At 52.5% G+C, this 13,253-nt stretch overlaps 2 protein-coding genes across 2 annotated transcripts; both read left to right on the forward strand.

The window, feature by feature from the left end:
* Nucleotides 1–79: 79 nt before the first annotated feature.
* On the forward strand, nucleotides 80–3,075 carry J4E86_002827 (uncharacterized protein; the record flags this gene model as incomplete). The annotated part of the gene is made up of 3 exons (XM_051443384.1): nucleotides 80–362; nucleotides 419–2,049; nucleotides 2,239–3,075. 3 exons carry the CDS (start codon nucleotides 80–82, stop codon nucleotides 3,073–3,075), a joined length of 2,751 nt encoding a protein of 916 aa, XP_051304879.1.
* A 1,922-nt stretch (nucleotides 3,076–4,997) lies between these two features.
* J4E86_002828 (uncharacterized protein) lies at nucleotides 4,998–5,855 on the forward strand (the record flags this gene model as incomplete). The annotated part of the gene is made up of 2 exons (XM_051443385.1): nucleotides 4,998–5,067; nucleotides 5,167–5,855. The coding sequence occupies 2 exons, from the start codon at nucleotides 4,998–5,000 to the stop codon at nucleotides 5,853–5,855; spliced, it is 759 nt and encodes a 252-aa protein (XP_051304880.1).
* Nucleotides 5,856–13,253: the final 7,398 nt, after the last annotated feature.

A 13,253-nucleotide genomic window follows, 5' to 3' on the forward strand; every position in this document is an offset into this window, starting at 1 on the left:
GCCTGCCCACCAATCCGCCCACATACACACACACACCCAATAAGTCCCCCGCGGCTTGCCCACACATCACACACATCCAATGTCTGAAGCACAAACTCGGCCTGCGCGAGGCAGGAGCTCTGCCCGCGGCGGCAGGGCATCATACGGCTCCCGGGGCCCCAGAAAGACCAACGGCGACAGCGCGTCCTCCAACATTGACACATCGGCAGACCAGGGCGAACTGGGCGAGCTTAAGAAGCGCTACCAGTCACAGCTATCCACACTGAAGGAGCTATTCCCCGACTGGACCGACGCCGATCTCGTCCTCGCAATCGAAGAATCTGACGGCGACCTGCAGACTACCATCGAGAAGATCAGTGAGGGTAAGCGACTGCATGCACGATTCACACGCACGTGATTACATTACTAACCACTGCAGGCGCCGTCTCACAATTCTCAGAAGTCCCAAAGAAAGCAAAGGACAGGTCCCGCTCCAAGGCTAAGGAGAACGTCCCCCTCGATGGCGCGTCCAGCCTGCGTGGCCGGCCCGACGGAGCCCGTCGTGGAGTCGACAGCGGTCGCGGCGGCCGTGGCGGACGAGGCACTGATCGTGGTCGCGGTGGAATTCGTGGCGGTCGTGGAGGCGCCGCCAGTGGACCTCGTACGGCTGCTGGATCAGTCCCGACTACCGAGTCCGCTGCATGGGACACGCCCACGGTGCCAGAAGAGTCCAAGGAGACCAAACAGGACGACGAGACCGTACACGCGCCTGAAGCGACCCCCGAAGCCATAAAGCCTGTCGTAGAGGCTACTATGACAGCCGCGAAGAAGACTTGGGCGAGCATGTTTGCTGCACCCAAGCCCGTCCCCGCAGTTCCCAAGGCAGCTCCGAAGCCCGCCGCCGCTGCTGCCCCCGAAGTGCCCTCACAAGTACCCGACGAGACGCCCGCGCACCAAGTTGCCCAAGAGCCCGCCGTGCAAGCAGAAGAACTGCCTATACCCCCAGTTGCAGATGAGGCTGTCCAGACACCGCCCATCACCGCCGAAGATACGTCCAAGATGACGCCGGACAAGAGTGTGGATGGTGCCCCTGATGTCACCCTCACACCCTCCGGAGATCAACTTACGCAAGAGAATGTTGAGCACCTGCCCGACACGTCCATCCCACCCAAGACGGAGACAGCTTTCAGCACTGTCGCAAGCTCGAAGGATGTTGGAAGTGCTGTAGCGACCCCCTTGAACGGTCCTACACAGGCACCCATCGGTCGCCCCGCTATTGGAGGATTCCAAACGACCGCACTGAAGGCGACTTCTGGAACCCCGAACCGAAGCGCAAGCTACCAGAGGAGGTTGATGGAGCAGCAGGAGGCTGTGGTCATGCCCGGAGACCGCGCCGTGGACAGGGCAGCAGTCCAATTCGGTAGCATGGGATTGGGCGACGGCTCGGATCCAGATGTCGACGAAGACAGGGAAGAGGCGGAGACGAGGACACAGCCGCCCCAGCACTCTCCCGTCGCGCAGCCCAGGGCTTCTCTCCCTCCCGCTCCCCGCCAAGCATCCCAAGATGCTCCTCAACAGGAGGCCGCTCCTACACCAAAGCAGGCCCCCGGACTGCCCCCTGTGCCCCAACATCAGCCCGGCCTACAGCAGTCTCCCTCGAACCCGCTTGCATCCCAGGCTATGCAGAACCAAGGATCTCAGTCGAACCAGCCATACAACCAGTTTGCTAGGTATGGTCAATCAGAGGCCTCCGCCCCACCGCAGAAGCCATACGATCCATTCGGGCAGCAGATCCCGCAGTCGAACCACTCCCAATCGCAAAACTATGACTACCCCGGCCAACAAAGCCAAGCCCCGTCCCAGCCTGGTGCCTTCTCGTCTGCCCCAGACGGTTACCCCTCCAACTACCTCACTGCCGAACAACGCGCGCAATACCAGAACTACTATGGAAGCTACGGTCAGCCCATTGCACAAAGCCAGCAGGAAGCTGGTTCTGCTCAGCAGCGGACTGGCAGTGCCTTTGGCTCTGGACCTACTGACTCTGCTTATTCGCAGAGTCAAATCCCACAGGTAAGTGCACTCTCTAAAGGTCTGAAACAGCTCGCCAAACTCCAAACCGATAATCATGCCGACCAATCTGAACCATCTCATGTGAATGAGAAACTCTGGGCAGAGATGGCACATGACACGGGCAGAGTAAGGACAGCAGCTAAGACGGAACTCTACATCTTCTCGCATTGTATACTGACAGAATTGTAGACCCAGAGCCGATACGGCGATGCTCAGAACAGCGGACACAACACTCCCAACCCCGCCGCCATGGCTGGCCAACAAGGACATGCCGCTCAAGGCCAGCACGCGCACAACGCGCATAACGCAGGCTACCCATACAGTCACCCGTACTATGGCAGCCCCTACTACGCTAACTACGTGAACCAATTCGGTGGTTACGGTCAGGGAGGAGCCGGCTATGGTTCGTTTGGAAAGGGTGGCATGTACAACCAGCCTCACTACGGCATGTCTCCTCAGGCTTCATTCGACCAGCACTCGTCGTCCCCCGCCAATGCAGGCGGCTTCGGCGCTTCCTCTTTGCATGATCGCGGTAGCGGTATGGGTGCAGGCTTCGGCGACTACGGTCGCTCAGCCTCTGGAGCTTCTCAGAACCCCAGCGCCACTGCCGGCGCTGCTGCATTCGGCGCCATTCCCGATACCATTACCCGACCAGGAAACTTCCACCAGAGCTCCTACGGACAGCAGGGTAGCCAAGGGTTCAACGATGACGCCCTGAAGCCCTCCAACGACTACAAGAGCGGTGGACCCAGCCCAGCGGCTCTTGGTGCTCAGCCTGGTCGCCCCGGCTCTGCCAACCAGAGCACTCCCGGACAGAGCGGTCCCCAACACTCCCAGCAAGGTTTCGGTAACTACCCAAGCCACCTCGGCAACAGCCAGTACGGCGGTCTCGGTGGTCTAGGTCACCAGAACTCCGGCAACCACCAGCAGCAGAGTGGCTACGGCAACTACGGCGGCTTTGGCGGAGGATATGGTGGCGGCAGCTACAACCGCGGAGGTTGGGGCGGAAACTACGGCCAGCACTAGGGCCCGTCTTATGCAAATACTGGACGATTGAGAGGCTTGACGTGTTGTTAAGAGGAATATGGCCTAGTCATATCATCATGATGAGCTGGTACGACACGAGGTCATTGTTTTCTTTCTCACGTCCACTTTGAGTTGGCTGATGGCACGAAAAGCATGTTTCCATGATACGCTTGATAGGCCTCAGATTTTGTATTATGACAATCTCCTTTCTTCTCCTCTTGTTCCTCTCCTGTTGCATCCTCTCTTTTTCCAAGGTTCCGTGTCACAAATCCAATTGGGTCAACTTACGTGCTCAGTCGCGAGGCGTTTTGTAAATCCGCAAGGGAGGGATAAACTCAAAAAGATTCTTGTTTTGTTCTGGATTTTGCTTGTAGTTGGCTTATTTCCCTTTTCTCCGGTACTTTGAGAAAGGGAAATCTACTGTATTAGGGTATGGTTAGGGAACTTAGGGGGCAAAGAGCAAATCTAGGTAGCTCGATGGCGTTCACAGTTGGGCTGCTACAGCTGAGCAATGCATATCGTTGAACATGACGCAAGACTGCGCTTCTCTTGACTTTGATGGTGACCTCACGTCGTGCTTGTCGTAGCTTAACGATACTTAGGTCGAATGCTTGGCACAGGGTCGGGCCTAGCAAATGCAGGTACGTACCGTTTCCTGGCCGCCGAGAAACCGGCGATCCTCCCTCCACTTTTTTTCTTTCAACATCTCCCGATGTTTGCTCGCGCATGCAACATTGACGCAAACTTGGAGACTTTGCAGGGCCTAAGCAAGGAAATTCTCTTCTCCTGACCATCGCGCGCGCTATGACACACTGCGCTCAGGCCAGGGCATGTATTCCGAGTCGTTTCCGAAAGGGCCGATAGAAAGCAGTTTATGCAAGTGATCGCGGGTCGGCCGGCCTTGGAACGGCGTGCGTTCACGTTATCAGGGTCTTGCGCGATAGCAGGCTTTTCTCATTCGATATGACGAGAGATTTTGCGGGATGTCGTTATGCGTTGTCTTTGTGTGTAGACGTCGCTGCTTGCATTACCAGACAAGACTACCTCGGTACCTGACTAAGATTAGAAATTGACGAAGAGCGCGATCAATAATCATATACAGCGATACAGGCACCGGCATATGTGTCAAATGTCAAATCAACGCTGCCGATATTGCTCACCGCCGCCAATATCAACGATAACGGTCTCGGAACGTGATCCATCTATCTACGCCCGGGCGCGCTACCGGCGCCATGATCCACGACTAAGCCGTTGCAAGGATAGCAATCTGGCATCTTACCCTTTCCGGCAAAGCTGCCTCGGCGAATGCGTCAAGGTCATCATGGTGCTGGCCGGAATTTATCTTTTGGCGAGTGCACGCGTCTGTTTTCAAGCGTCCAATTCGCAACACCTTGATGGTCTGTCGGGCACACAAGCAGAACCACGTTGCGTCTGCGTTGTGCGCTGATTGACTGCGTCTTTTCTTTTTGAGTCGAGTCTTTGTCGATTGTGGTGTGTCTTGTCGCGTTTAACTGGCTGAGGGTTTGGTCAGCTGGAGAGTTGTTGGCTGCAGCGATACACCGATCAAGTGCAGGAGCTGAGAAACGTTGACGACTGTACTTCAAGAAGGAAGAGCATACAGTATTTGGAGGCGACCCGACACGTTTTGCACCTTTTTCACTCTCCGTTCACATCGCGCCAAATCCAACAACTGGCAAACTTCCACCATGGAATCAACATCCTACCAAGCCGATGCTCTTCCAGCCTCGCCGTTACTTCGCCTTCCTTTCGAGATCCGTCTCATGATATACGAGTACCTACTTCTACCCTCGACGACCCCCACGACCGGAAATGGAACGTCAGTCGCGAACTTGATCCCCGATTTTCATACATACCTTTCAGATGACACGAACAATGATGCTTGTACATTAAGCGTCCGAACCATGGACCCATGGCTAGGGTCACAAGGCCCGAAGACGTGGAGACGAAGGAGTACATACCACATCAGAACCGGTACGTCTGCAGAATGACAGGCTTGGGGCAAACCTAGAGATGTGGCCTAGGATACTGCTTCCAAACGACGTTATTGACTACATACTGACAACCCCAAAGGTCCCTTCCTAACAACTACAACACCAACAACCTACCGCGTCCTCCTCTCGCCCTACACATCGCACCTCCGCTACACCGTCCCTTCCCTCTTATCCCTAAACCAGCAAATCCACGCCGAAGCCAGCAAAATCCTCTACTCAACATACACCTTCGCCTTCCACACCAGTATCGAAGCCGCCGTCCCCTTTCTCTCCGACCTGACACCCAGAAGCCGAGCGTCCATACGGCATATAAGCATAACGAAGAAGGCATTGCCATACAGCAAGGAATTCGACCGCGCAGAATGGGCAAGTCTGTGCGAATACCTCGCTACCCCGTCTTCTGCTGTAGGAGACGGTTCAGATGCAACCGTACCCCCAATCTCTCTCCGCACCCTCAACCTGAACGTAATCTCCGGCAAACCCGACCACGGCTGGGATGCCATCACCCCCATCACACCCTCCGACTTCGACACCATGCTCCGCATGAAGAACGAGTGGCTTGGTGGTAATGGCGACTTCGGCGGCGTGGACTTGGAATGGGTGGAGCAGGTCATGGCGATTAAAGGGTTGCAAGAGGTTAATGTGAAGGCGATGGTGGAGAGGTGTGCGAGTCCTGTGAGTGAGAAGCAGGCGTTTTGGATTGCGTTTAGTAAGAGTGTTGATGAGGGGGGGTTTGGGGCGTGGGTTAGGGGGAGGATGATCCGATGAGCATGATGGGTACGATGAGGACGTGTAGATTATGATCGAATTTGCGGGATAGAGTGAGTTCATGGATTGATTTCAGAATGTACAGTTTAACTACCTTCAATACTTACCCCATCCCACTCTTCCCTCACATATATCCACCATTCCCTCGTCACACCATCAACAAACCACACAGGACACATGGCCGATCGGTACAGCACCCGCAACACAAAAACCTAGCGAACGCACGCCTGACGTAGTTCCAGCACGGGGCTGGTTTCTAGCTCTGATCAAGCACCAGCTTTCTCGTCCCGGAGTAAAAGGGCCTACTGGGGCAACCTAGAGGTTCTGTCTCCATTGAATAACAACAAAGAAGGCTGGTTGTTGGGCGTGCGAGAAGCCTGGCGAGATTGGGGAAATGGGTCGCTACCGTTGGTAACTGAGCTTGCTAGGCTATTTCGTGATGCACATCCTGGTGGGTAAGGTGAGATGGCGGAAACGCTGGCTCGTTGGTCCTGCTGGGCGGTTGGTGGTGCGGGATGTGTAAGTTCGAGTCTTACTGTGTTCAGGTTGGGGTTCTTTTTGTTGGTTTCGATGGCGAAATGTAGGTGGCGGCGGTGTGATGGTGGGTATCAAGAGAGGCCAGCATATGTCTTGAGAATTAAGGTGCGCTGTGTACAGTAGAACATACAATTGAGTCATAAGACTGTTTATTACGATTTTGCAAAGTCACTACCTATCTCACCCGTCCACTGTCTTTCTAAAGGTACCCATCATTTCCGCAGTCTCTTATCAAAACCCACACAGGACACATGGCCTAATGGTAAGGCGCCCGCATACAGTAGCTACACGCCGCCCAGCAACCTCTAGCTACCCTCTAGTTCGTTGCCGGGCGCCCGGCAAGCACAGCTACATGCTCCAAGCTTTTCCAGCTTTAAGCTTATTGACTCAGCTTCGCTGGGTGGTTGTGATGCGGGACATGCAAGTTCGAGTCTTGCTGTGTCTATTCATTTTTACTCTTTTTGCAGAAGATGGGAATTGAGATAGTCGGGTGTGTATAGTTGTTGCGGAAGAGTGGCATGTGTCTCGAGGGTAAAGGTAGATCTTAGTGTTTTCAGGACCACTGACAGCGCTGGTTCACATAGTTCCATTCCATAGCGCTCATGATACCGTACCAATGTGCCACAGCGCTGAGAACAATAAAGACGTGGAATAGCTGGTGCGATGCACCCCAGATATCGTATCTCTTCGGTCTCCAAGATTCTGGGAAATGAGTCTGTCATACCAGTCAACGAGAGTTCGGTCTCGAGGAAGAGGACGTATCGATGAACATGCTAGCCTTACCGCGTAGAATCCAACTCCAATTAGTATGAGAATACCCTCGAGGTAGTAATAACGCAAACCAGTCTGTTTGTCAAGCTGTTCGTGCCCGAAGATTGACACGCCATGGAAGATCGGTGCAAACGCTGAAAATCCCGTTGCGATGAATGTTGATAAGCGTAAGGTCTTCCATCTTGGGCCGTGAAGACTGGGGTTGATGACCGTGGTCGCTGTCAGTGTTCCAAGCGTGACGATCTAGAAGAGTCAGTTCAGTCATACAACATCTCATCAACGCCGTTCTGTTAACATACCATTGACCAGTACAATTTCTGCAACCCGGGTTCGCAGTAGAATCCAAAGTAAATGCCAGGTATGAACGATCCTACAATCTGCCCTATGATTGCGACATAGTCCGCTTTCACCCATAGACTAGCATACCCCTCCGAATGACATATCAGCGTATGATACGCTGCCGAAGTACCAAAGCAGACTACGGAGGCGGTAAGGAAGATGCGGAAAACGAGTTGATCGGTCCATGTCGCTTGAGGAAATCGCGTATTGAAGTAGCGATCGAATGAGTAGCTGGCTAGGAGGACGAAGATGCCAGGGAGAAGGTGCGTGTAGATGTTTACGGTTTCGTTGTGCAGTTGGAGTAGGCTGCGGAGGCAGAGTGGGATAGATTTTGTGACAGGCCGGTAGCCTGTAAGGATAAAAGAGTTATGCGCGTACCAAGATGGCACCTCATGGCTATCCTGCAGTGTAAGTGAGGTGTCAGGTCGCGATGTTTCTTGAGGTTGGGAGTCGCTGGTGCCGCGAGTGGCCATTGCGCAAGTACTCAACGAATAACGGTGTTGTAGCGACAAGAAAAAAGACGTTGAAAAGAGAGGGGTTCGCGCGAAAATGGAATGAATTAGTATGGAAATTGAATCGGCGATAGAGATGCGAGGGTTCGGCAATTAAATCCGTCAATCATTGCGGTAGCATCACGTCGCTTGAGTCAGGGCGTTGGGTGGACGGTCCGTTTGGCACGGACATGTTGATCAGAAAACGGTGTATACACGCCTCTGCGACATCTATACTGAGTTGCTCATTTTCACAGAGTCAACAGTGGTGCGTCTTGGTGATGGCGATGTCGGCTGCGGAATCGCGCGGTTGTTGTGAGGGTTTAAAAGGAATGACGTCAGGACACACCGGTCAGTTGTCAGGCGTCGCCGCGACACGCGACGGTGTTTTTCTTTTACCACCACGGATGTAGCGAATAGCGACCAACAAGGCATGTACTATCGATTCACACCTCCTAAGGGACGAGGCATTTCTTCAAGTCTAGCGCCCCGATCATTACCCGCACGAGTGTCTTGCGTCGCAGGCGGCGTGATGAGTGTCAACCTCGGAAACGGCACGTAGACTACGAGTACATCGCCCTGTCGCCATTCTATCTGCTCTCAGCCACTCGTATCAATATGCCGACCACAACCTCTGTTCTGGTGTTGTCGGAGACAGGCAAGTTGCCCAGCAAAGAATGATGGACGTACGGAGCACAGCAGCCGACTGAGATGCAGTCTCTAGGCGAACCGGGGTATAGCCCCTGGCGGTTGTAGATGAAGAAGGCTTTTTGCCCAGGCGATGTATACCGGTATACATCCACGACGGCCAACGACACTATCCCTCACCAGTCAGCTCGTCATTTCAGCCGACGTCAACTGCGAGCCATCGCGCTGCCGCCACTCTCCCTTCCGTCAGGCCTCAATGCGCCCAAGACGGGGCTGCGGCGTTCGTAGCAGGCTGTTGTTTCGCAATTCAAATGCTTTCACGAGGCTAGCGCACCAGACGCATGCCACAGGAGCGTCAGTAACGCATCGCCAAATCGAGTGTGGCTTGAGTGTCTTTCCCTATGGAACCCCCACACTGCATATGATACGGCGAAGCCATGCGTCCGTTCACACCTAAGGTTTGCACCCCGGTTCCGCCTTGATACTGGATTCTAGTTGGCTGCTACAGCTCTCCTGCAGAATTCAACTTGGATGCGTGTTTGCAGTCCTCATATTCAACATATCGCTCGCAGCGTACATCTGGTTGGCTCGATTTGTATCTCACCGGCTCGCAATGGGCCTTGTCAGGATGTGCGATCTCTCCAGCTGCTTTCAGTTAGACGAAGAGGCGTCTGACTTGGCCATCATGTACTACCAGTAGTATATATATACGGACTCCGCAGTGCCGAACAAACGCTCTTGGGAAAACAAGAGCAGGTTGTCCTCGACTATATCTCAGTGGGGAGTATACCTGACTCTGGAAATTCCTTCTTTTCTACGCGCTGCGACATATATTACATCCTACTCCTACCAACGTATGTAGCTTTTCCCGGGCCTCTGACAGCTTCAACAACGGCTCCATAGACCATGGCGCCATACTAACGAGGCCGATCACGATTAGACCAGCTACCTAGGTACTGCATCGCATCGCATCACAATGCCATTCTCCACTAGCACCACAGTTGTCGAGCAAGTCGATCAGGAAAACGAGTCTTTCAAGCTACCTAGGAACGACTTGCGACCCCCTCAGCTAGTCAACGCTGATTCCACTCTACCTACACACGTCCTGCCGTCACGCAACCACACCGAGCCTCCCGCTTTCGGTATTCATCCTTCCCACGATCAAACAACAGTCTTGAGTACCAACAATAGCGTGACAACGCATGATCAGACGAATGCATGGTTCAGCCATGTGAAAGAGTACGCGCCCGTCGTTGGAGTCGTTGGCACTATCATTGGTGTTGTTGTCGCTATCGTCACTGTTGCTGTCAAGTAAGCCATTGATGAGAGCTGACCCGAGTCTCCGGGCTATAGACCATTTGTTCACTCTGAGATGGCACGTATAACAAAAGGCGAAGGCTGCTGGGCCTATCTATGAAGAGTGCTCACGCAATGGTACTGGCTAAATTGGTATCAAAGTGTAGCAGAGCAAGATCCACAATAAAAGTTGTGCAAAACAATGGAGAAACTTGAACACTTCCACACATACTATGAGTTATTCACAAGTACAGTGCGCCGGCTTCTGTTAAGAAAGATGCTTTGGAAAAGAGTTGTGTGTGATGAGGCTCTTTTTCGCAGGATCGACGCGCCCGGAACGTGACATGCCGGTGGCGTTTTTGGCTCCGGAATTGCGCGCTCGTATTTGGGGACTCCACAGCCTTGCCCCAATCAAACGCCTGCAAAGCCCGGACAGTTAGGCCGCTACAGAATGTACAGGTGTAGGAATATACTAAGTGTTCACAGGTCTATACGACTGAGCTATAACGAAGAAGGCTAAACGCCTTCAACCAGTCTTCTGCCTGACTTTCTTCCGCGCGCTGAGTATACGGATGTCTCAACACAACAAAGCCGGACCGCGAGACTAGAACTCTTGCCAGGTCTTTGGTGCATGTATAACAATCCGTCCTCCATTCTTTGGCGTACAATCTTGTCAATGTTCTTGCAACAAGATGAATGTGGAGCCAATTGTTATCTAGGGCAAAGAGTAAGATCGCTTCACTGCTGTGTAACGGAGGCGCCCGCTAACATAACCATCACCTGGATGTCGTTGCTGTTTGGCCAGCATGCTACCATTAACACGGTTAGGTCAGTTTCTCGTGATATTACCATCCATTGGCAGATGCTGCTGGTACACGTAGTCATAAGGACAGAACCGGCCCTTCTCAGTGTAATCCTATTATTTCTCCCCAGCTGTGCAAACCTACTTTATCCCAAGGCTGACCGCCGGATATACGTTGCAGCATCATTACATATCTTCTTGAAGCCCGTGGGTACCTTCCTTTGGCATGATTGACTGGGCAATCCCATGTACTAACTTGCAATAGTCATACTAGTCGTTACATCTCGTTCTTTGGATTCCAATCGTCATGTCTTCCACTATGACTGCAGCCGAACAAGTCAATCGGAACACCTTACTACCTATGCATCATCAACCACTACGCGCCCAGCCCTCGCCTACACACAATGCCAATCCGTTTGATGACCAGCACACACCGTCGAGGGCTGATACGTTAGTACCTGGCAGCTCAACGTGGCTTTCTTGTATCAAAGAATACGCCCCCGTCATTGGTATCTTCGTCGCCACCGTCTCGCTCGTCGTGACTGTCATCGGAATCGTTGTCGCTGCTGTAATTACTGTCGCAATCAAGTGAGCTATCAGTACGGAAGGGTCAACTTGAAGCAGCCTGCTGCATCTTATGTATATGAACCAAGGGCGGACTAAGAGACGGCTGACAAGGAATGGATTTGAAGAACGTCATGAACGGGGCTGTTATGGGGATAAATCAGAGAACCATACATACTTTCGCGTTGTGTAGACGATTGGGTGGATCCGTCAGGCATCTGCCACATTTAGAATTCGCATCGCATGTTTCTACGGGTTCTTCTCGTTGCATGATTGATGTAGACACGCGATACTTCTGAAGTGTGTAGTACGTCCAAACGAGTAAAATCCACGAGAAAACAGGCCGTCCGTCTACCTGCAGCTTCTTGTTGCATAGTCTCTTTCTCGCTAGACACATATAGAATCATATCATGCGCTAGCCGCGTGCAATCCACGAAATCGTAGATAAACGGGAGATGTGTTCAATAGTCGTATATGCTGACAGTCGTTGAGTTCGATATGATACCTAGGTATTGCGGCCTGTAGATTGATGAGATCCCGAAGTCCTCATACCTTAGAAATTCATCTCGATGCATTTACTGTAACTTGGTCGAATATTTACAGTTCAACAATTCATGACCTGATTTCTTGCAAGCTTCTTGTGACTAACATACAGCTCTTCTGGTTCTTCTAAGGCTGCCCAAGTGTGTAACACCTCCACCAAACAGTGACTGCTGTCAGGCTGATTCTGGGACTGGAACCTCTGATGAGCTACGCTGCATAAAGTTAGTTGTCTCGAGCATCTACATGGCTGGCGCGAGGTCATGCGTGACTTATTGATCTATGGAAGTGAACGTTTCATTCGGATGGTTCTGCCAAGCAAGCGGGTTACCGGTCGACAGGGACCGAGGCAGCTGCGTGGGCTGCACGTTCTACCGAGCCTCGAATAGCCAATTGGATCTGTACACTTAACCAAAGTGGGCATGACAGGACGAACTGTGCGTCTTTGGCAGATAGCCCCGAAGAATGCCAACGCCACATGCACGATGCGTATGATAATGGCATGGACCGTGCATGCTGGTGGCTTGAAGCAAATGTGACTACCCAATCAGATTTCCGAGTGTCATGCATCTTACAGCTTGGCTTTCTTGGCAATCCGACACCTTGAAACTTGGCTTTCTTAGCGATCAGCCAGGGCAACACACTCCAACCCATCTTTAAATATTCTATGATATATGATGCAGAGTCGCAACACCTCGGGTCTTAACCCTCAACAACCCGCTGCGAGTGTCGAAGGACGTAGATACAAAAGTCCACAGAATAACACTTTTAACCTTACCTTTAAGTCCCGTTGCTCAACATACTGCGCAACTTTATGGCAATTCGCTAGCATCAACGTATGTAGTTTAGCTTGCTGTTCTCTAATTGGCTGCGGCATCAATACTAAGCCACCGTACCTAGTTTGACCAACATCACCATGTCCTCCTCCCCCTCTACCACCCCCACTGCGGCGGATCAGTACGATGTCGACATTGAGTTAGCTGAACCAGTCAACACTGATGCCACGCTGCCTACACATCGCGTACCGCCTAATAACGACAATCGCACAATAGCCTCGAGGACGAGAGCTGCCATTCCGACCAGACTTACAGAGCGAACGTGGTTTCTTCATGTCGAGAGGTACGCGCCTGTCATTGGAATTGTTATTGCCGCAGCGGCGCTCTGCGTTACCGTCTTTGGAACCATCATTGGTATTATCGTTGCTGTTGTGGTTAAGTGAAATACGTTGGAGAGACGATTTGAGCAACTAAGTAGTGTCGCATCTATCTTGTGCCAAGGGACGTGCGCGACTGAAGACAGTGGCATCCCGAACGTCCCCATAAAGGCTCCCCGTGGTTGGTGGTAGACTAAATTGGAGATCGAGATAGACCAGAAAGAGTTATGAATAAAGAGTACCCGTGGAGTGTAATG

The sequence above is a fragment of the Alternaria arbusti genome, assembly GCF_024043155.1.
Source record: "Alternaria arbusti strain BMP 1465 chromosome Unknown scaffold_3, whole genome shotgun sequence".
Classification (NCBI taxonomy): Eukaryota; Fungi; Ascomycota; class Dothideomycetes; order Pleosporales; family Pleosporaceae; genus Alternaria; species Alternaria arbusti.